The 22413-nt window shown below is 37.9% G+C and overlaps 2 protein-coding genes and 1 long non-coding RNA gene across 5 annotated transcripts in view; 1 reads left to right on the plus strand and 2 right to left on the minus strand.

Moving 5' to 3' along the window:
• Positions 1 to 22413, plus strand: part of Opa1 (Opa1 mitochondrial dynamin like GTPase) — a 135006-nt gene that overhangs the window by 38265 nt on the left and 74328 nt on the right. The window lies entirely within an intron of this gene.
• The window catches only part of LOC138404084 (uncharacterized), a 304112-nt gene continuing 291393 nt past the window's right edge, over positions 9695 to 22413 (minus strand). The window contains exon 2 of the long non-coding RNA XR_011238192.1: positions 9695 to 18000. This is a non-coding gene — a long non-coding RNA (uncharacterized lncRNA). The remainder of the gene's footprint in view (positions 18001 to 22413) is intronic.
• Positions 14107 to 22413, minus strand: part of Ehbp1 (Eps15 homology domain containing protein-binding protein 1) — a 42537-nt gene continuing 34230 nt past the window's right edge. For all 3 annotated transcript variants that reach the window (XM_069507115.1, XM_034981910.2, XM_069507116.1), the window contains 3 exons: positions 22239 to 22362; positions 21555 to 21619; positions 14107 to 20126 (listed from right to left, as the gene is read on the minus strand). In XM_069507115.1, coding sequence (XP_069363216.1) covers positions 20048 to 20126; positions 21555 to 21619; positions 22239 to 22362 — 268 coding nt within the window. In that variant the 3' untranslated portion in view covers positions 14107 to 20047. The remainder of the gene's footprint in view (positions 20127 to 21554; positions 21620 to 22238; positions 22363 to 22413) is intronic.

Raw genomic sequence — 22413 nt, forward strand, 5'->3', positions numbered from 1 at the left:
GTTAGCCCGCATCCGTCTTAGATTGGATCATCTCTTACCACCAGAAGATTGCAGTCAAGGGCTAGCTTGTATTGTATCTTAATAAATAAATAAAAAGAGTACTTATAGATGAAACAAAAGAATTACTTTAACAAGTGGACAAACAAAATTGCGACATAGTCATTAAACATCAACACCCGTAATCACTGGTCGAATCATACTTTTTGTAGTTTTTGTACACGAATGTTTCGCGTGACCCAAACGAGTGACTAACCAAGAAAAGTCACTGCGGACACTGGGTATAGTGAAGTCACTGTTAATGGCCATACTATAGTAGATAATCTAAATATATAAAATGAAAAGGTGACTGACTGACTGACTGACTGATCTATCAACGCACAGCTCAAACTACTGGACGGATCGGGTTGAAATTTGGCATGCAGATAGCTATTATGACGTAGGCATCCGCTAAGAAAGGATTTTTGAAAATTCAACCCCTAAGGGGGTAAAATAGGGTTTTGAAATTTGTGTAGTCCACGCGGACGAAGTCGCGAGCATAAGCTAGTCTAAATATAAAATAAAATTAAATTAAAATAAAAATCTTTTTTATTCGAATAAACTTTTACAAGTACTTACGAATAGTCGGATGCATCTACCACTGGTTCGGAATGCCTTTCCTACCGAGAAGATATATAAAACTAGACTATATTAAACTAGACGACGCCCGCGACTTCGTCCGCGTGGATTTAGGTTTTTATAAAATTCCCGTGGGAACTCTTTTCTTCTTTTCCGGGATAAAAGTTGCTTATATCAATTTACAGATGCAAGCTGCCTCTGTACCAAATTTCACAAAAATCGGTTAAACGGATGGGCCTTTAACAATCCCATGGTAACTCTTCGATTTACCGAGATGAAAAGTAACCCATGTCCTTTCCCGGAATGTAAGCTAACTCTTTAGAAAATTTCATCAAAATCGGTTTAACTGTCTGTCTGTCTGTCTGCTAGCCTTTCACGGCCCAAACAGTATTACCGATTATGATGAAATTTGGTACAGTTAGCTTACATTCCGGGAAAGGACATAAGCTACTTTTTATCCTAGAAAATCAAAGGGTTACCGCGAGATTTTAAAAAACCTAAAATCAATCGCTGTGTAGTGAGCCCACCAGTGAGGCCTAAGCAAACTCAACACCCTTGGCCTAGGCCCTAGACGAATTAGATAGGTACTAAAGTCGCGCCCCCGACAATACGCAATAAAATAAATTGACCATTCAAAACTACATAATATAATATATTCAAAACATTTTAATTATAACAAGACAAGTATACAGGACAGGATGGCACGCTTGCGTCGATTTTGTGTGTATTCGAAGGAAATGTGAAAATTTTCTTGATCTTTTTCAATTAGGGCCGGAGTACACTGGGGCTTTGGTACTTTATAGTTTATATTATAAAGGGTAATAACTGATTTATTCTAAAAGTATGAAGTTATTAAAAATAGAACGACTTCGTGATATCAACGTGCGTGAACCGTTTACGTTACTTTGTTTTGCGATAAAATCTTAAGTTACTGACCCTTAAATAAGTTAATCCATAAGTACTACATACTAATATTATAAATGCGAAAGTGCTGAAAATGTAACCACAAATTCACGGTTTTCTGATTATTTCCTTTACTTGTGCTATAAGACCTTTCTGTCAAATTTCATGATTCTAGGTCAACGGGAAGTGCCCTACCTATAGATTTTCTTGACAGACATGACAAACGGACAGACAGACAAATGTACTCAAAAGTGTTTCAAAAATATAAAACACTAGCTTATGCTCGCGACTTCGTCCACGTGGACTACACAAACTTCAAACCCTATTTCACCCCTTAGGGGTTGAATTTTTGAAAAATCCTTTCTTAGCGGATGCCGACGTCATAATAGCTATCTGTATGCCAAACAGCCCGTCCAGTAAGTACCTAGTTTGAGCTGTGCGTTGATTGATCAGCAGTCAGTCAGTCACCTTTTCCTTTTATAAGTTAGGCTAGGTAGGTACTTATTTTGTTATTTTAAAGATTTATTAATTAGTCGGTAACTCGGCACTGGGTCATAGAATGTCATAACACCTTTCATACTTTAACAATACCTCATCAAAATCGATACAGGAATGATAAGCAGTTTTACTTACACCTTACCTTCAGTACGGGTTTCGCGTTATTGGCGTAAGCTCGTCGAAAATATGTATTCGTTTTTTAAATTAAGTTAATTTACTTAAGTCAAAGAAAAGCATAATTTTTTAAATTTTTGTGTTACGAAAAGGTCATAAGTCAGAATGTGTATTCTAGGTGTGTTTTCTACACAGACCTGGATGGTATTTTAAAAAAATACAGCTTAAATTAAATAACACAATAAAAGTAGAAACTTAAATCGTAATAATAATGTCAATTTCCGCAAGTTTGAACGACGACGCATCGCCATCAGTGAAGAAACCCAAAATAATTGTGTCTAATGGGCGGAAACGCTCCACCGTACTGTTTGATGACGGTGATGAGGTACCTAATATACTTAATACCTAATTGAACCATTTACAGTCATCATTTTTAGGGTTCCGTACCCAAATTGTAAAAAGGCCCCCCCCTTGCACATAAAAGTGTTAGGTAAATCCTTTAAAATATGGTACGACTACGAAGTATCGTCCACATGGAAGAAGTCGCGAACATTATAGTCGAATTTTTAATTAAACAACACGTTTTGACATTAGGTAATGTATAGGTACCTAATTAATAAAAAAACCGGCCAAGTGCGAGTCAGGCTCGCGCAATGAGGGTTCCGTACTTCAGTTGTATTTTTTCGACATTTTGCACGATATTTAAAAAACTATGATGCATAAAAATAAATAATAATTTGTTTTAGAATGTACAGGTGAAGACTTTTCATATGATACCCCACTTGATATAGTTATCTCACTTTGAAAGTTGAAAATACTAATTATTAGTTCGTGACCACAATTAAATTTTTTTTGTGTGATCTAACCCAAAATTCACGGTTTTCAGATTTTTCCCCAAATGTCAGCTATAAGATCTACCTACCTACCAAATTTCATGATTCTAGGTCAACGGGAAGTACCCTGTAGGTTTCTTGACAGACAGACAGACAGACACACAGACAGACAGACAGACAGGCAACAAAGTGATCCCATAAGGGTTCCGTTTTTCCTTTTGAGGTGCGGAACAAAGTTACCCGTAGCTACTGAACCAATTCAGTCAGTGATTCTTTTTGCCCCCCCCCCCCCCCCCCCACTAGTTATTTTCATAAAAATCTGGTAGCTCTGGCTGGAAACTTCCAAAAATGTTGTTTAATTAAAAATTCGGCTATAAGTAGTTCTTTTTACATTTTTCAGGATACCCGCAAAAAGCTAGATCCATCTCTCATAGAGCACACGAGTGTGATGCGCGGGGCCATTCCTGTCCTACCGATCGTGCTAGCCTACTTCTGTCTGTTCTGTAACATTGTCATCCCGGGCTTGGGTAAGTACTTACCTTGCAATTTTTTTAAATGAAAATATTACAATAAAAGTTAAAGCTAGCCTTATCTAATTACTATACAAATCATGCCCGCGTGGAATGGTGCCAAGAATACTGGCTGCATTTCCGCGCTGGACAGCCACGCTGATCCGTTGCGCAAAAAATGAGCCAGCCGTTCTGTCACCAGATGAGGCTATTAATCGCGGTGAAATGTCTCGTAAAAAAATTTGTAGCACTGTGACTCCATGGCCCCAGGGTCTCCACGGCAAACGGAACAAAAATGTAACTCTCGATAAGAGAGACATACTTGCGCCGCTTGCCGTTTTCAGCTGTTTCTGCTGCGGATTATACTTACCTATACTTAGTATAATATACCTACCTACTATTTGTTTCATCATCATCATGATCAACCCATCGCCGGCTCACTACAGAGCACGGATCTCCTCTTAGAGTGAGAAGGGTTTTGGCCATACTCTACCACGCTGGCCATGTGCGGATTGGTAGACTTCACACACCTTTTAGAATATTATGTTGTATGTAGGTTTCCTCACGATGTTTCCTTCACCGTTAAAGCAAGTGAAATTTAATTAATTAAAACGGACATAACTCCGAAAAGTTAGATCGGGATCGAACCCCCGACGTCCGATTAGAAGGCGGACGTCCTAACCACTAGGCTATCATAGCTTTTTACAGCAAAAACTTTTTAGTAAATTGTTATCTGCCTAATTTCAATGAAAAATCTTCATACTTTTTCCAGGTACAATCTTCAGCGGTATGTTCTGCCTCTGTTTTGGGATTCCCCGATTTGGCGTGCACGACGGAGCTAAACACAGGATAGGTAAGCTGTTTCTTGCTGGTTCTTCTCGGTAGGAACGGCATTCCGAACCAGTGGTAAATTAAAACTACCCGACGATTCGAAAGCACTTGTAAAAAGTCTACTTGAATAAAAACATATTCTATTCTATTCTATATTGTTTAGATATTTTGCTTTAATCTTGACAGCATCTCGTTAATAAATAATTTTAGGGCCCTGTTTTAAACTGCCTTTAGTCTTATTTTATCTGAGAAACAAACAAATGTATTTGTCAGATTAAGTAAGAATTAAGTATGAAAGGGGAATGCCTTAGGTGCCCACACATCTTCTAAATATATAAAAGGAAAAGGTGACTGACTGACTGACTGATCTATCAACGCACGGCTCAAACTACTGGACGGATCGGGCTGAAATTTGGCATGCAGATAGCTATTATGACGTAGGCATCCGCTAAGAAAGGATTTTTCAAAAGTCAACCCCTAAACGGGTAAAATAGGGGTTTAAGTTTGTATGAAAGTCTGTCAGTTTTGAAGTGTCTATAAAGCAGTGTTGTAGTTGTGTCTGAGGGGCCTGACGTCTCAACACAAGCTGAGTGGCCTACCTGTTCGAGGTGTTGCACTGCTGTACAGGACGATATTGCCTACACCATGTACCACCTATATACCTCGAATAAACATTATTCTATTCTATTCTATCCAACCCCTAAGGGGGTGAAATAGGGGTTTGAAATTTGTGTAGTCCACGCGGACGAAGTCGCGAGCATAAGCTAGTGAAACTATAATTATGAAATCAACAGTTGGTACTAGGTAGGTCAATAATCTATCTATATATAAAGTTTGTTTGTAGGGGGTAATCCTTGGAACTACTGAACCGATTTTAAAAATTCTTTCACCAGTAGAAAGCTACATTATTCCTGAGTGACATAGGCTATACGGGATCTTTAAAAACCTAAATCTACGCGGGCGAAGCCGCGGGGATCAGCTAGTCATAGATAAAGGAAGTAGTTAAATCTACCTACTGAACACAGTTCAGTAATAAGTTGTCTCAATTGAATCTGAACAAAGTTCTTTTATGAAATCATTGCATACCTCTGCTCTAACTATAGTACGCGACAGGTCGAGATGGCAATCGGGGTACTAGGCGCCTGCGTCACCAGCACTATCCCGCACCGGGTTAGCGCAGGGACTGTATGGGTGTGCGGGGTGTCGCCACCCCGATTGCCATCTCGACCTGTCGTGTACTAGTTTGGAGTGAAAATATTATGATTCGTTCGCTCGTGGTTCAAAAACTAACCCTCTAACAAATAAATACCCTGTTTCGTCTTTCTCTGTCATCAGTAATTTGACATTTGAAGGAAAAAGACAAAACAGAGTATAACTATTCCACCGCTATTCCAGGTTTATTTGTTAGAGGGTAAAACTTTAAAAAATTGTATTTTAAGACTGGTTTTATAGTTTTGAACTTGATGTTTAACGATAACCATTAAAAGTCATATCAGAGAATGACTAGGTAAAAATTGCTTCACCTACAGGTTCCTTCATCATCAACCTGGTGGTGGGAGTGGGACAGCTGTTCACGGTGCTGTTCTGCCTCGTGGGCTGGGGCTGGAGCATCTGGTGGGGCTGCATCATGGTCAACACTTCCCGTGAGTATAGTCTTCCTCTTCCAGGTTCCTTCATCATCAACCTGGTGGTGGGAGTGGGACAGCTGTTCACGGTGCTGTTCTACCTCGTGGGTCCGCGGTGATACCCTAATGGTTAAAACGTCGGCTTCTTTCAGGAAGTCATAGGTTCGATTTTGGGCACGCACTTCTAACTTTCCGGAGTTATGTATGTTGTAAGCAATTAAATATAATTTTAACGGTTAAGGAAAACGTCGTCGTGAGGAAACCTGATGAGAGTACTCCATAATGTTCTCAAAGGTGCGTGGAGTCTGCCAATTCGCACTTGGCCAGCATGGTGGACGATACCTAAAACTTTCTCATTTTGAGAGGAGACTCGTGCTCACTAGTGAATTAATAATCAAACGTTTTTAATGTTTTTTGTTAATTGTAGGTAAATACAAGAAACTGAAAGCAGAGGCAGCCGCGGAGGAGGCCGAAGCACCTCCAGTGACGAATAACAACCACACTCGCGCGTAGCCGAGGACCTAATTACCTTCCTTTATCTACCTTATTAACTATATATCTGAACAAATAACGATTTGCAGTGCGACAAGGCTATCTTGGCGCGTGGCGAAAATCGGAACTAACGTTGCCGTCAAGTGTCCACTTTGTCCTTGTTTGAATATTCTAAGCCTTTGATCTCCAACAGCGCCCCCCTGTCAATGTCATTCAAGTGCCAATAGAGCCTTGTCGCACTATACCTTAGAATAGGTACTCTAAATTAAAAACAAGGACAAAAATATTTTATAGTTAATGATAGGATAGGTGATCTTAGAATTTGTAAATTCATAAAAAGCAATTTAACGATGTATGCAAAATATATACCTAATAACTTACCTATAATATGTAACTACCTATATGGAAATCAGTAAGTATTTTAAAAATACCTACTTTTTTTTACATTAATAAACGAACAATTTATTCTTGTTATTGTACAGTATTTTTCAAGTATTAATACTTATTACTAATAAAATTAGTAGAATTAGCAAATTCATTAATATTTGCATGAAGTTACTAAATGAAAAGAGCTGTAATATATTTCTGCTGGTCAGAAGTTTTTCAGCCATGAGCATGACCAATCATGGTTTTTTTACTTCCATACGAAGTTTTCCGACCTATTTAAAGGTCTTTTTTAATCTGTAATTTTTGTATAGTAGTGGCAACACTGACATGCAAATAAGTATAATAAAATTAATTAATTATCTCTGTGAGGTCAGAGGTGGTCATTAAATTGACGATGGCGGTTACAAAAATATTTAATTTATCTAATGTCTAAGTTTGTACCTTCTCAAATCGAATTTACGGAAGTTGTTTTAATTTATTATTTATAATATTAATTAAACTTAATCACTGAAAATTGAATCAAAAGAGAGAATTGAATTATAATTAATTGAATTATAAAAAATCTATGATTCTAAGTTCAATGTAGTGTATCGAAGAAAAAGTTCGTATATTAAAAAGGTTTTCTATACAGTGTTGCCACTGTGTTAATTAAGCCCCAAGTGCTTCTTCTATTATTAAATATTAAGAATAACATAAAATTAGATATAATATTCAATATAAAATGTACATCTACAGCATAAATAATAATAAAACATAAAAATAGCTTCCAATTTTCTAATTTAGCAATTTAATGTAAGTATATTACTTATTTTTAAAAAATATTGTAGATGTATATTTTGTCTTTTTGGTCACTTATTGGCCACGATAGAAAAAAAATGAATCAAGAATCAACACAATATGACACAATTCTTTGTTAAGATTTTACTAATACTTAGGTATTCAATAATTTTAACAATTTTGTATACTTATGACCAAAATAATAAATTATAGACTTGTTTTGCCAGATGTAAGTTACGTTTGAAATAAATAAAATCATTAATTGATTGCTCCTTCGATTCACATTCTATTTAAAAAAAGAAAAGAGAAATTAAAGGAAAGAAATGGATTAGAAATTTGAATTTTAAAAAAGCCAACTAAGTTGTTTGTCTATCAACTTTTCCGAATGCCGAATAGTTAGGTTTTTGGCAGTTTGTTTTTCGTCTATTTGTTTCCTTTAGTCTGGGATTATCATAAACTTAATTAAATAGGTATTTATTTATTTAACAATTTTGTTAACTGAACTGGGTAATTGTAAAGGTACAGTACGCAGCAGAAAGTAATCTACATCGAACATTAGGAGATATCAGATTTGTAGAGCATTATTGTCTCTGTCGTTGAGACCGACAAAACGTCATTTAGGTATAAGTGACAGAGACAACGCTCTACAGAACCGAAATTATATTATAATCGATGTACATTACTTCTGCCCGCCGTGTAATTTTGTGGTAGGCATATTAAAAAGCAATATTTTATTGATAAATAACTAAACCCGGGTTCTTCCAGTACAATTTGTTAGTTTTTAACTATGTAACTTACCTATATTATATTTTACTGTAGGTACTTATATTATTTTTTAAGTTAAAATTATACTTGATACCTACTTAACAGTTGCTTATAACAACTTAATCAATAAAAAACTACATTTATAGAATAGAATTTTATTTGACCTAAAAGTCTTATCATTAATAGCTATCTATCTCCATGCCAAATTTCAGCCCGATCCGTCAAATAAAACTATTTGTTTGAGCTGTTCGTTGATAGATCAGTCAATCAGTCAGCCACCTTTTCCTTTTATATATTTAGATAAAGGCGAAAGTTTGTGTGTATGTTTATTACTCTTTCACGCCAATACGGACGGATTTGGCTGAAATTTGGGATTATACCCTGGATATACATAGGCTACTTTTTATACCGAAAAATAAAAAATCCCACAAGATTTAAAAAAATCTATATCCACGTGAACGAAGTCGCAGGCATCAGCAATTGAGAGGTTTAGGTTGGAGCGCGCTTGCCTAGATGCCTACTCTTGCCTTGACAGTGTTTAGGTTGTACGTGGCAGGAGTCAGGACACACTGAAGCTGAAGGGCATTCCACACCTATTAGCGGTTCGTATCAGGAAGGTGATAGCAGAACGAGAAGCAGTGATAGCCTAGTGGTTAGGACGTCCGCCTTCTAATCGGAGGTTCGATCCCGGGCACGCACCTCTTAACTTTTCGGAATTATGTGCCTTTTAATTAATTAAATATCACTTGCTTTAACGGTGAAGGAAAACATCGTGAGGAAACCTGCATGCCTGAGAGTTCTCCATAATGTTCTCAAAGGTGTGTGAAGTTTGCCAATCCGCACATGGCCAGCGTGGTAGACTATGACCAAAACCCTTCTCACTCTGAGAGGAGACCCGCGCTCTGTAATGAGCCGGTGATGGGTTGATCACGATGATGATGATGATCAGGAACGTGGAGCAAAAAACGAACAGTACGCGGCCAAAAGTGATGAACATCGATCTTTTGACAGCAGATTTAAAGAGCACTGTCTCAGTCGTTGAGACCGACAAAGCGTCATATGGGTATGAGTGACAGAGACAATGCTCTACAAAGATGAAACGTCACTCTAAAGGCCAATGTTCATCACTTTCGGCCGCGTACTATACAGTACGTGGCAGAAAGTAATGTACATCGGCCTTTAGAATGACATTTCGGCTTTGTAGAGCGTTGTCTCTGTCACTCATACCTACGTGACGTTTTGTATGTCGGTCTCAACAACAGAGACAGATCTGCTATCTCTTTCTAAAGGTCGATGTACTTTACTTTCTGCCGCGTACTGTAGGTGGAAAGTAAAAATTAACCAGTTTCCCAAATGTCACTTTATTTCATTCATTATTATCGATGATTAGAGTTACAATAGTTATCATAATAGGATACAGATTGTATACAAACAATAGATGTTCTATTTCACGAAGACCGCTCAGCCTTGGTTGTAGTAGTGAGTGTATACCGATACCACGGTAATGTTATCTATACAGTATTGTAACTCGGCCGTATCTTTGAAATAAATACCTACAGCAGCGCGGTACGTAAACATGCGACAGGGCTGCCGGCCTTTCCAGGTAATTTAAAAAACTTATCTCTGAATGCGTTAATGTAGAATTCATGCAACCAAACACAGCACAATATTTCTTACTCGTCATACTAAATATGTACATGAACTTATTTAGTGGAAAAATCGCGCGGTTATTTAAAAACAAAACACCATTCGTTTGTCACTGCGGCACAGTCGCGACTGGCAGTGTCCCGAGCACATCCCGAGATCGAGGCGCGTAGGTATAACTCGCGTTTCGTCCGTTTGTATGAAGTTGGAATACTATATGATAATATTACCGTGCCGATACGATACGAAGCAAATCGCTGGCTGCCAGTCTCATTGCCAATCAGCACTAGCTTGGCATGGGCCCTGTATAAACAGTTTTTCAGCGGGCGATGCAGAGAGCTTTGCTTGGAGTTACGTGATCAAATCAGAAATGAGGAGATCCGTAGGAGAACTAGAGTAACCGACATAGCTCAACGGGTTGCGAAGCTGAAGTGGCAATGGGCAGGGCACATAGTTCGTACAACCGATAGACGTTGGGGTCCCAACGTGCTGCAATGGCGACCTCGCATCGGAAGACGCATTCTTGGAAAACCCCAACTAGGTGGACGGAGGACATCAGACGAGTCGCAGGGAGCCGCTGGATTTAGGAAGCGCAAGACCGTGGCGTGTTTTAGTCCCTACAAGAGACTATGTCCAGCAGTGGACATCTATCGGTTGATGATGATGAAACAGTTTTTTAACAGGGCTGGCGATAATAGGGCGCCCGTCTAATTTTCAAGCCAGTAGGACTGGCACTGGCTTCGTACAAACCATCATCATCATCATCATGATCAACCCATCGCCGGCTCACTACAGAGCGCGGGTCTCCTCTCACAGTGAGAAGGGTTTTGGCCATAGTCTACCACGCTGGCCACGTGCGGATTGGTAGACTTCACACACCTTTGAGAACGTTTCAGGCATGCAGGTTTCCGCACGATGTTTTCCTTCACCGTTAAAGCAAGTGATATTTAATTAATTGAAACGCACATAACTCCGAAAAGTTAGAGGTGCGTGCCCGGGATCGAACCCCCGACCTCCGATTAGAAGGCGGACGTACTAACCACTAGGCTATCACAGCTTTTACAAACCATACTTAACGTAAACTGAGCGCCACGCACACTATAACAATGTGTACAACACGTCGGAAATATCTGCGCACCTCGCTGGAATGCGCATCCCCGCAGCTCGCCCGTTTTCGCCTATCCAGTACCGGTGCCAACGCGAGCGCGTTGCATGACGTCACTAAGCCAGGTTCGCAGATATTTCCGACGGGTTATACGTGTACACCCACACAACCATAGCGAAACGGTCTTCGTGAAATAGAACATTTGTACAATCATTGCGACTTACTGACGTCTACAGTGAGGCCTACAAGTTACAAAAAAAGCTGGTAACAAAGTCGAACAATCTGGCAATGTGGCAATCTGGCAATCTGGCAGTGGATAGTAAAGAAAAACTTTTAAAAAAAGCTTGGATAGGCCAAAATACCGTTGTTAAAACCTGTCACAATTCTCACTGCGCAAAAGGATATCATTACATTTATAGCTGTCAATTTAGTATAGATAGAGAAAGTTTGTTCAAGAGAATAAAGTGTTTGTCTCACAAAACAACCATTAGAAAAATTCAAAAATAATAATTAAAACCGATTTCAATAATCACAAACACAAAAAAGTAGAACTGAGAACCTCCTCCCTTTTTTTGAAGACGGTTAATAAAATTGCCAGAGTATTGAACTATGTTAGAGTGCATATCGGTTTATATCATCTACCTACAAAATGAATTGCAAACAAATCATTGCAACCCACAGTTAGAGTAAGCGGCAGAAAATAATGTAAATCGACTTTTAGAAGGAGAAATGGACAGAGAGAGACAACGCTCTACGAAACCGCTATCTCTTTCTAAAGGTCGATGTACAATATTTTCTGCCGCTTACTGTATTTGGTTGTATACAAATATCTAAACATGATTTTAAAGATTAAGCAGGGCTAAAAATAATGTTATTCTTTGCATAATTTTCGCAGCTTTACTGCTAAATAGCATCACTTTTATACCTGCCAATTTAGTTTATTGATATTCTAGAAAAAAACTGAGATCCCGGCACTTACCTAAAATTATGTGGACGGCGCAACACACACTTGCAGAGTAGAGTGCAGCGAGACTCCTTAAGCAAAGGAAGAAGAAACTCAACCTTATTGACTTTAAATACGGCTGAAATTGGTATGATAACAAAACATGGCGGAGACTCAAAGCGAGCCATAATTTGAAAAAAAAAATACTTGATTTAAGAAGGGCACATGGCTCGGCCTAAGGACGCCGGGACTGCTATTTCCAAAGCAAACAAAGCTTTGAAGCGGGGACTTAAGGTGCAAACTGCGCTGCGCGAAGCGATGCCGCGCGGCCGCACTTTGCTCCATACAAACTATAAACTATAATTACTGCGCCACGTCGCGCAGCGCAGCTCAAGGGCGTTGGAACCGTGCCCTTTAGGTCCCCAAGTTTGTATTGTTTTCATTATACCTACCATTTTAAATTCACTCTACTCCGCAGATATGCGTTGCGCCTAAGCATTTTGTGATGCAATTTTATTTTAATACAAAAATTAAATAATTTATATTAGTGTTTTATCATACTTATATTTATTAAAAATATACAACATAGTGTTATCAAGACTAAGTTTATACATTCCTTTTGGGTTTTTATGATTACGGGGGTAGAATTGTACCAAAAAAAAACTATTAAGCTGATTTAGCATCTAGGCTAGCATCTAAGATACGATAAAATTATAATATACTCAGTACCAATTAGATTGAACAGAAAACTGATCCAAGGTCTATACCAATTTTTTTTATTCAGATACAAGTTAGCCCTTGACTGCAATCTCATCTGGTGGTAAGTGACGATGCAGTCTAAGATGGAAGCGGGCTAACCTGGAAGGGGTATGGCAGTTTTTAGGAAACCTATGCCCCCTTGGTTTCTATACGGCATCGTACCGGAACGCTAAGGGTGCCTGACCACTCAAGCGGAGCGGAGACGTGTATAGTTGACCAATCAGAGTTTTGTCAGATGACAATAAAATTATAACGTTATTTACTGACAATCTGATTGGTCTGCTCAACACATCTCCTCTTCGCTCCGCTTCAGTGGACAAACACCCTAAATCGTTTGGCAGTACGGCTTTGCCGGCAGGGTAGTTAAGTTTTATGAACAAACGAATCAGTACCTTTATAATATGTATATTAAGTTATTAACTAAACTAATGAACTATTTACAAGTAACGTATCAAGTTAAAAATAGATTGCCGATGATAGATAGTACAAATAATACAATATACTTATAATAGAAATTAATAACATCACTGTCAGTAATCTATCGATAAGTGACTTATGGCCGGTTTTTGAACTCACCAGTTATATTCTCATTAGCTATTGATTCAATAAAGCTATGTATAGGATAAACGTAGGTTAACTGTCCATGCGTTTCTAATTATAACAACAGCTATGAAACCGATAACAAGTTCATTTTTCTGTTAGATCTAGATGGGTCTGTTATAGGAAACGTGTTTGAAATGCATATTATTCCTTTATTTCGCCATCAACACTAGTTCTATTAATGATAGTATTTTTTTTCTATTGCTAAATAAGTGGCTAAATACTGTTTTTGCAAAGTATCGAACAACTTAAGATTAAAATACTTTTTAATCTAGAAATACGCAAACCATGAACTACCTACTGACAGATGAAACGTCAAATAACTTTATGGAATCGATAAATGGCGCACATTGGCCAGTTAAGTTTAAACGGAGTTTATCCTGCATTGCGTTGTTCAGAAACGCACTGTCCCGAGTTATCGGACCAAAAGCGCTATTGAATAGATAAACCGTCGTTAAAAGTACCTCAGAAACCGGGCATTAGCGACATTGTTAATTAATAATAATAACAATAACTGGGGTCCCGTGGCAGTTCGCTTGCAGCCAGGGTGCCAAAAACGGTCTTGCTGGACTCGGCTAGGATGGCCCGTACATTTCTCTCCCTGCCGCCCTGACCCCCTTCGGTTTGGTCTCCCCTACCGGGGTGTAATCTACTGTGAGCTCAAAAACAACATTTTTTGCAGATAGCCGTTTTTTTTTTAAAAAAAAAAAGGAACATCTTGTACAAGACATTTCATCGACAACCTATTTTACAAACAAAAACTGGGGGTTTTTTTATAAAAATAACTAAAAACTAATTTCATACATTTTAAAAAAACTAAAAAAAAACATTGCACAATAAATACGACCGCATAGGGTTACGTTTCTTAGCACCTCCCACTTTTTATTATTTTAGACAACATTTCATACATAAATTCCTAAACCGATTTTTATGAAGCTTTTACAAAGTATTTCTTTCATAATCTTTATATGTTATACAACTATTACGATCAGATAGCTTAAGTTTAGGATATAAAAACAAATTAGGTACAGATTCTCAGACAAAATAAATTAATCATTTTACAGTACAAGTGCTAAAAAATTAACTATTAAGGGCCGGTTGTTTCAACAAACTTTGACGGACACGTAACCTTTAAATATGGCGCTAACGAACGTAAGTAAAGAAAAAGCGTTGATTCAGCATCTATTAGCGCTAACGTTCGTTAAAAAGTTACGTTTACGTTAACCAGTGCTGGCGCCATTGGTGATCGTCAAATCACTTCGTAACTTCATACTTCCTACATACGGAATATTTTATTTACAAATTATAATGGAATCAATTTAATTCAAAGCTTTTAATGATAGTTTTTTTGAAGATTTTGTAAGAAAGAAAAAGTGTTTAAAATGCGAAGTAGCAATATTAATAACTATGTATATAATTTAATATACTTAAAATTAAATAAGAAAAGGATACGGAGAAGTATGTTAATTTTTAGGGTTAGTTTCGCAACCAAAATAACAATGACGAACAGTTTTTTGTACAACGAAGCAACGCACTTAAGTTAACAGATGTTAAAGTTCGTCTACGTCCGTTAAATTTTAACGAACGGATCTTACGAAGACCAATGGTTTGAAACAACCGGCCCTAAGTGTTATAATTTTTTTTAACATTTCTTGCATGATCGGTTTTTTATTTGAAATAAGTTACGTGCTAAAGTAATTTTCAAAAGTTTATTATTGCAATTTCATTTTTTAAGCATTTTTATTTACTAAACAATAAAAAAATAAAAGACTTTCAATGATGTCAACTATTAGGTGCAACGCATACGCGCATAGTGGAGTGGAGCCAAGACCAACGGTTACTACGCAAAGATGTTTATAAATAACAATAAAGTAGTACAAATCAGCTCGCACCGCACTGCGGTCTATTGGTCAAAGAGATAAGAGTTACGAGACGTGAGTCGTGACCAAGTGCTTGCTGCATCTTCTTAATAATATATAAAAGGAAAAGGTGACTGACTGACTGATCTATGAACGCACAGCTCTAACTACTGGACGGATCAAGCTGAAATTTGGCATGCAGATAGCCATTATGTCGTAGGCATCCGCTAAGAAAGGATTTTTAACAATTCAACCCCTAAGGGGGTGAAATAGGGGGTTGAAATTTGTGTAATCCACGAGGACGAAGTAGCGAGCATAAGCTAGTCTTTCTATAAAACAACTTTATTTACTTTGATGCAACAAAGTCCTGTGAAATGCTTCCCTGTTTTGTTGTTATTACACCAACTTTCACCGTATGCCAAAGTGCATAAAGCTGAGTTTAAGTTGTTATCAAAAAAAGCTCTGGTCCACTTCACTCTGTCGGTATACGTCGGCGCTTACTTACGCCCGCCATTCAAGGCAAGAATATTAATCTAACATAGCCATTAATAAATATTAACTCAGTTAAAAACTAATAAAAAATGACTAATATTTACATTTCATTCACTTTATTTATAATCCGCGCGTCAACGTAAAAATATAATGGCGCAAACACATAACTGTGATGTGGCGTGTCGTAACGCAACAAAAGGTGATCGAAGCCGTACATTTTATATGAAGACTTACACAGTAACACACTACTATTCTGCTAAGGCACACTCCCATGAAGATCAGCCACAACATTTTTTTAGTTGAGTATAAATTACTACAACAATAAAATAAATAAAACACTGAATTTGAAACTTGAATTTATAATTTTGTTAAATGGATAAAAAAACGACGAAAAATACAACGAATACAAGTGCAGCACGGGCAGAAGTCGCCCACTCGCACCTAGATATCGGCGTCCTAAATGCGTTTTGTAGCTGTTTTGAAACTTTAAGTAATTTAATGGATGTTAATTTTTTCGTGGATTTGGATCATTTAAAAAGTAAAATGCTCAAAAATGTATAGCACCATACTATATTTTAAAATCTAAAATTTTATTAGTGGTTGATCCTCATTGGTCGTTCGTTATGTCACACTACGTTACAACACATAACACAGTAATGTGTTCGTACCTTTAGTCAATTATTAATTTGTACATTAAAAAAATTTAATTAATTATATCTATGGCATTGTACTCATATTAAAATTGTTATTGGATAAAGTCAGCCGCACATATTTACTATCGTATCCGATCTTTTGTCAACATTGCGACATCGCAATTATCTCTGATTGGCCGACACTTTCACTATTGGCTGAAATGCATTGTTGCAGCAAAAATACCACAAATTCGGCCAATCACGACAATCGAGTTTGTAACAATGATAGTTTTTATATATTATTATTTCTGTGGAAACAGTTCTAGCTTATACAGTGTTTATAATTGATCGTATAAGATTTTATCGTAAAGTAATCACAAGACAATCGGATCCGATAAAAGAAAGTGTGCGTCTGTTCTAATAGGGATGAAATGTTTAGGAAAAGTTTCTTTGGTGAAATATACAAGTTATTATAAAGCCAAGCTTGATACCTGCGTTGTTAGTTGAGAAATTCCAACAAAAAATTATGCATCGCGTTTCAAAGTCCATACTAATATCATAAAAAGTGTGTGTCTAGCTTTTCACGGCCCATCCGTTTAACCGATTTTGACGAGGTACAGAGATACATAGTTTCCATTTCAGAGACGGACAAAGGCTACTTTTTGTTTCGAGAAACCAAAGAGTTCTCAGGGAATTTTTAAAAACCTAAATCCACGCGGACGAAGTCGCGGGCAACATTCTATAAAGATAATCAGCTCGCAAAACAAGTAGTATCAAAAAAAAAAGATCTTGTGTATTAATTCTTAGTCTGCGGCCCAGGTGCGAGCGGGTGTGTCCTGCAGGGCGGGCAACTCGCCACCACCCATGGCCCCACCAACCTCGCAGATATATGGGCCTAAATGCGGGTGGGCGCCCGATCGTTACTTGCGGGGGGCGGCAGCGGGCGCTATGCCATACATTTGTAGGGGGTTTGATATGCGAACATATGTTATATATTGTACGCGGACGCATGGTTCGCCAGGCAGTCGGAATAGGTTCGCTTCGCAGTGCACTTGGCAAGTACCTTATTAAAGTATTTAATTATATTCGGAGTATTATTTGGTTACCACCCCCGCGTATACCTAAACATTCCATGCCGTTCGGCACCCGCTCTCGATTAGGACTCTTGTAAATATTAAGAGTTTGTTCTGACACGCTGGTCGCCTCGCAGGACGCACCCGCTCCCACCTGGGCCGCCCACTTAGTCTATGACGTGCGCAAACCGGCTTCAGATTGGACTATTTGCGATCACTGTATTATTAGGAACTTGAGTGCTAGATGCGTAATTTTAATTTGGAAAATCTATAAGGCTCAAGGCACATTGCGGAAGTGACGCGTCCAAAAAGGTGCGAAGTAAAATTAACTTTATTTCCACTATGCAATGAAGGTAATGTACTTTACGTTGTAAGGAGCAATATCAATAAAACCATAATAATAATACACGCATCAACGCGCGTTGTGGCGTATTTAGTTTGGATTGGTATTACAATGAAGATACGTATTACAATATTTCAGTTTACTTTGCATTTTTTTAGGGATGCCTTGCTTCGCATCGATTCTGCCGCAATGTGCGTTTACCTTAAGATAAGTCTATATACACACACACTATAATGTCTTAAACACAGGTACAAAAAAGTACTACAACATTTTTGTAGTAAATTATAAAATATCGCAAAATATATTAACTTTATTGATAGGCAAATAATATTAAAAGTTTTTTTTTAAGTAAGTGTATTAGAATTATTATTTATTATTAATTTTCATTAAAACGATGACTTTTATGATACCGAAACTTTAAACAAAATTATTACATAATATTTAAGGCGTGTTTATTATTTAAGCAAATGTAAAGTTAGTTATACCTAAGTTAAAGTTTCGTAAATGACATTAAATCAAAACGGATAGTTTAAAAAATTACACTTGTTATATTAAAAATTAAGTTTATTTGTTAATTTATTTCGTGATATATTTGCAATTGCAAACGGTCTAAATTTTTATTCTTAAATACTTATATTATTTCATTAAATTATATATTATTATTATTTATAGGAAACAAATATTATGAGTATTTTATTCGACTTCCAACACCAATGTCGACGTTTGTATTTAAAAATTAAAAATAATTTTATTGGAACTAAAAAATTTAACTAATGAATTATTATTATCATATAATTTGAATTTCCGACAAAATAAGTTATAGGAAATTTAAAAAAAACAATATCGTTTGCATTTTCATGCAAAACCCTAAAGCTTATTTCAAACTACGGGATATAATTATCATGATCATGATCAACCCATCACCGGCTCACTACAGAGAACAGGTCTCCTCTCAGAGTGAGAAAGGTTTTGGCCATAGTCTACAACGCTGGTCAAGTGCGGATTGGCATACTTCACACACCTTTGAGAACATTATGGAGAACTCTTAGGCATGCAGGTTTCCTCACGATGTTTTCATTCACCGTTAAAGCAAGTGATATTTTAATTACTTAAAACGCACATAACTCCGAAAAGTCAGAGGTGCGTGCCCAGGATCGAAACCCCGACCTCCGATTGGAAGGCGGACGTCCTAACCACTAGGCTACCACAGCTTCATAATTCTATAATTATACGAAATATAAATGTTGGGAACGCCAATATTGACCGGACTATAAAATAATTTATATCCCGTAGTGCGAAATAAAATTAATTATTTCAAAATCACTGAAATATATACCTTGCAGGCTGCAGCTATTCTGTATATAACATAATCTGGCACTGTATTTTTGAAAAAAAATGTAAAAAATTTAAACTTTAACTGGATGCAAAACTAGTTCGTCAAAAATTTTCTTCTTTTTTTTCTTCTTCAAAAGTTTAATTTCGATTTTAGAAATATCATGTATTTAAAAAACGGCAAAATTTAAACAAATAACTACATTTTAATGCCTAATGGACCATAGCAGCGCTAATTTAGGGTCTTATTTTGATATGGATCAGTATTCACCCGTTTCAAAACAATGGGGTTGCTTCCTAATATCGTAATTTTTAGGGTTCCGTACCTCAAAAGGAAAAACGGAACCCTTATAGGATCACTTTGTTGTCTGTATGTCTGTCTGTCTGTCTGTCGGTCTGTCAAGAAACCTAGAGGGTACCTCCCGTTGACCTAGAATCATGAAATTTGGCTAATAGATGGGTCTTAGCTGGCATTGGGGGAAAAATCTGAAAACTGTGAATTTGTGGTTACATCACACAAAAAAAATGTGGTCATAAACTAATAATTAGTATTTTCAATTTTCAAAGTAAGATAACTATATCAAGTGGGGTGCCATATGAAAGGTCTTCACCTGTGCATTCTAAAACAGATTTTTATTTATTTTTATGCATCGTAGTTTTTGAATTATCGTGCAAAATGTCGAAAAAATACGACTGTGGTACGGAACCCTCGTTGCGCGAGCCTGACTCGCACTTGGCGGGTTTTTCTTCATACTGTCGCATCTCAAAATACGACTCTTTATATCGCTAGAAATTACATTATATAAATCGTAATTATAATCGAATCGCAAGTTATGTAAAATCGATGTTTTATTTGATTCCTATAGGTATTTAAGCTATGTTTAAGTAAGCGTTGATGAGGGATTCTAGTCCTTGTTCACTGTAGCATACAGTTGTTTTTCCTTTGAATTTCAACGTTTGATAGGTTACGTTGGATTTCATCGTCTTCTGCTATCCTGTGAAAAAAAAAGTTAAAATTAACATTAATATAAAAATCTGAGATTATTACTCACAGATATATCCCATGGCTTAAAAATGATGATTTTTATAATACCTTGGCAGTGGCCTAACACACAGTTAAATAAACTTCTATTTGAGATATCTTTATAACTAAATCACTAAAACTACAACATGTGGCTAATAGTTATTGGTATTGGTTTTTTTTTAAATAGATATAGCGAGCAAACGAGCAGGCGGGTCACCTGATGTTAAGTGATTACCGCCGCCCATGAACATTTGCAGCACCAGAGGAGCCGCCGATGCGTTGCCGGCCTTTTAGGAATTTGTTGGTCCGCCCCTTGAATAACCCCATGTTATAATCTAGTGGGAACACCGCCGATGGGAGTTGGTTCCAGTTTGCATGTGCGTGGAAAGAAGGATCTGGCGCAGCGGACGGTCGAAGTGCACGTTGTGACGATCTCCCTGGCGCAGTGGTGAGCGCTGTGGTCTTAATAGTGGGAGGTCCCGGGTTCGATTCCTGGCAGGGGTTTGGAATTTTATAATTTCTAAATTTCTGGTCTGGTCTGGTGGAAGGCTTCGGCCGTGGCTAGTTACCACCCTACCGGCAAAGCCGTGCCGCCAAGCGATTTAGCGTTCCGGTACGATGCCGTGTAGAAACCAAAGGGGTATGGGTTTAATAAAAACTGCCAGACCCCTTCCAGGTTAGCCCGCTATCATCTTAGACTGCATCATCACTTACCACCAGGTGAGATTGCAGTCAAGGGCTAACTTGTATCTGAATTAAAAAGACACCCAGATGGTGAGGGTGAAATTCCTTACGGTGACGCGCGGTGCGGTTGCAGAAAAAAGAGGGTGGAATGAGGTCAAAAAGCTCTTCAGAGCACTCCCCATTATGGATTGTGTTTACGTAGTATAACAATAACGCTAAGTTTTTGCTAGCGTTCTGGTTACACCCTGTATAGTGTATACTGTGTATGTGTATACTACATCCAGTGGCGTGCAACTCATAGAGGCATAAAAGCGCTGCTTACCCAAGAAATAGTTAACTCGGTTGAAATTGCTCAATGCTCATTATTCTTTGACTGGCTTACCTAACTACTGCTTACCCTGGCTTTAAACCCTATGCACGCCACTGACTACATCGACCAACGGGTTGCGAAGCTAAAGTAGCAACGGGCAGGGCACATAGTTCAAAAACCCGATAGAAGTTGGGGTCCAAGGTGCTAGAACGGCAACCTCGCACCGGAAAACGCAGCGTTAAAATAACCCCCACTAAAGGTGGACCGACGACATCAAACGTGTCGCAGGGAGCCGCTGGATTCAGGCGGCTCAAGACCGTTGCGTGTGGAAGTCCCTACAAGAGACCTATGTCCAGCTGTGAACGTCTATTGGTTGATAATGATGATGATGATGATAATACGTACGCTCTCTCCTGCTCATCCATTTCTTGCACCAGCCGATCTCTCTCATTGACCGCGGCCAGCAACTCCTAAGAACACATCATGGTACTGATTCTGATGGCAATTTCTTTAGAGCATTCGCTTTACATTTTAATGTACGAGTAGATAACGGGTAGCATACCACGATTAATTTCAACGATACATTAATCGTGGCATATGTACCCGTTATCTACATTAAAATATGTCGCTAAACCACGAAATAAGCTTAAAAGGGAGCCCTAGCGGAGATCTTGGGATTTACTCGAGCGCGCCAGATTAAGGAAAGTTAAGTTAATTAGATGCAGAAAAGTGAGGGCATTTCAATAATCTGTCAATTTGAGCGTGACACAAAGTTTCAAACATCGGCCATGACTTTTGGTTGCGTCCAAATCGCCCCCTCCCCCCCCCCTTCTACCCCTTCGTACACAAGTTCGTTCGTTCGTTCAGACACAAGTTAGCCCCTGTAGTCAAGGGCTAACATTTTGTCTGAATAAATAAATTAAAAAAAACTTCTAATAGAATAAAAATAAATACGGATACATTAAAACACCTATATAAGATGGCGGCTAAAAAACAGCAAAACAGCTGTTCTGTTTGGCAGCCATTTTCAAAAAAAAGACCGGAAATACTCTCAAGTTGCGCCTACAGAAGTTTTACTTGATAGATTACCTGTAACAACAGTCTTTCTCTTCTCTTCTGCCCGGGAGTCTTTCTCCACTCTTCCACTCCGAGAGAGAGTCGTAACTCTCTATCCAAGAGTTCACACCTTCTACTGAGATCTTCTTCTTGTTCCCTGGAAACATTTCGTAATATTTTTTTTAATCGATAGAGAAACTTTGTGACA

Source organism: Maniola hyperantus, chromosome 25, assembly GCF_902806685.2.
Source record: "Maniola hyperantus chromosome 25, iAphHyp1.2, whole genome shotgun sequence".
Lineage (NCBI taxonomy): Eukaryota > Metazoa > Arthropoda > Insecta > Lepidoptera > Nymphalidae > Maniola > Maniola hyperantus.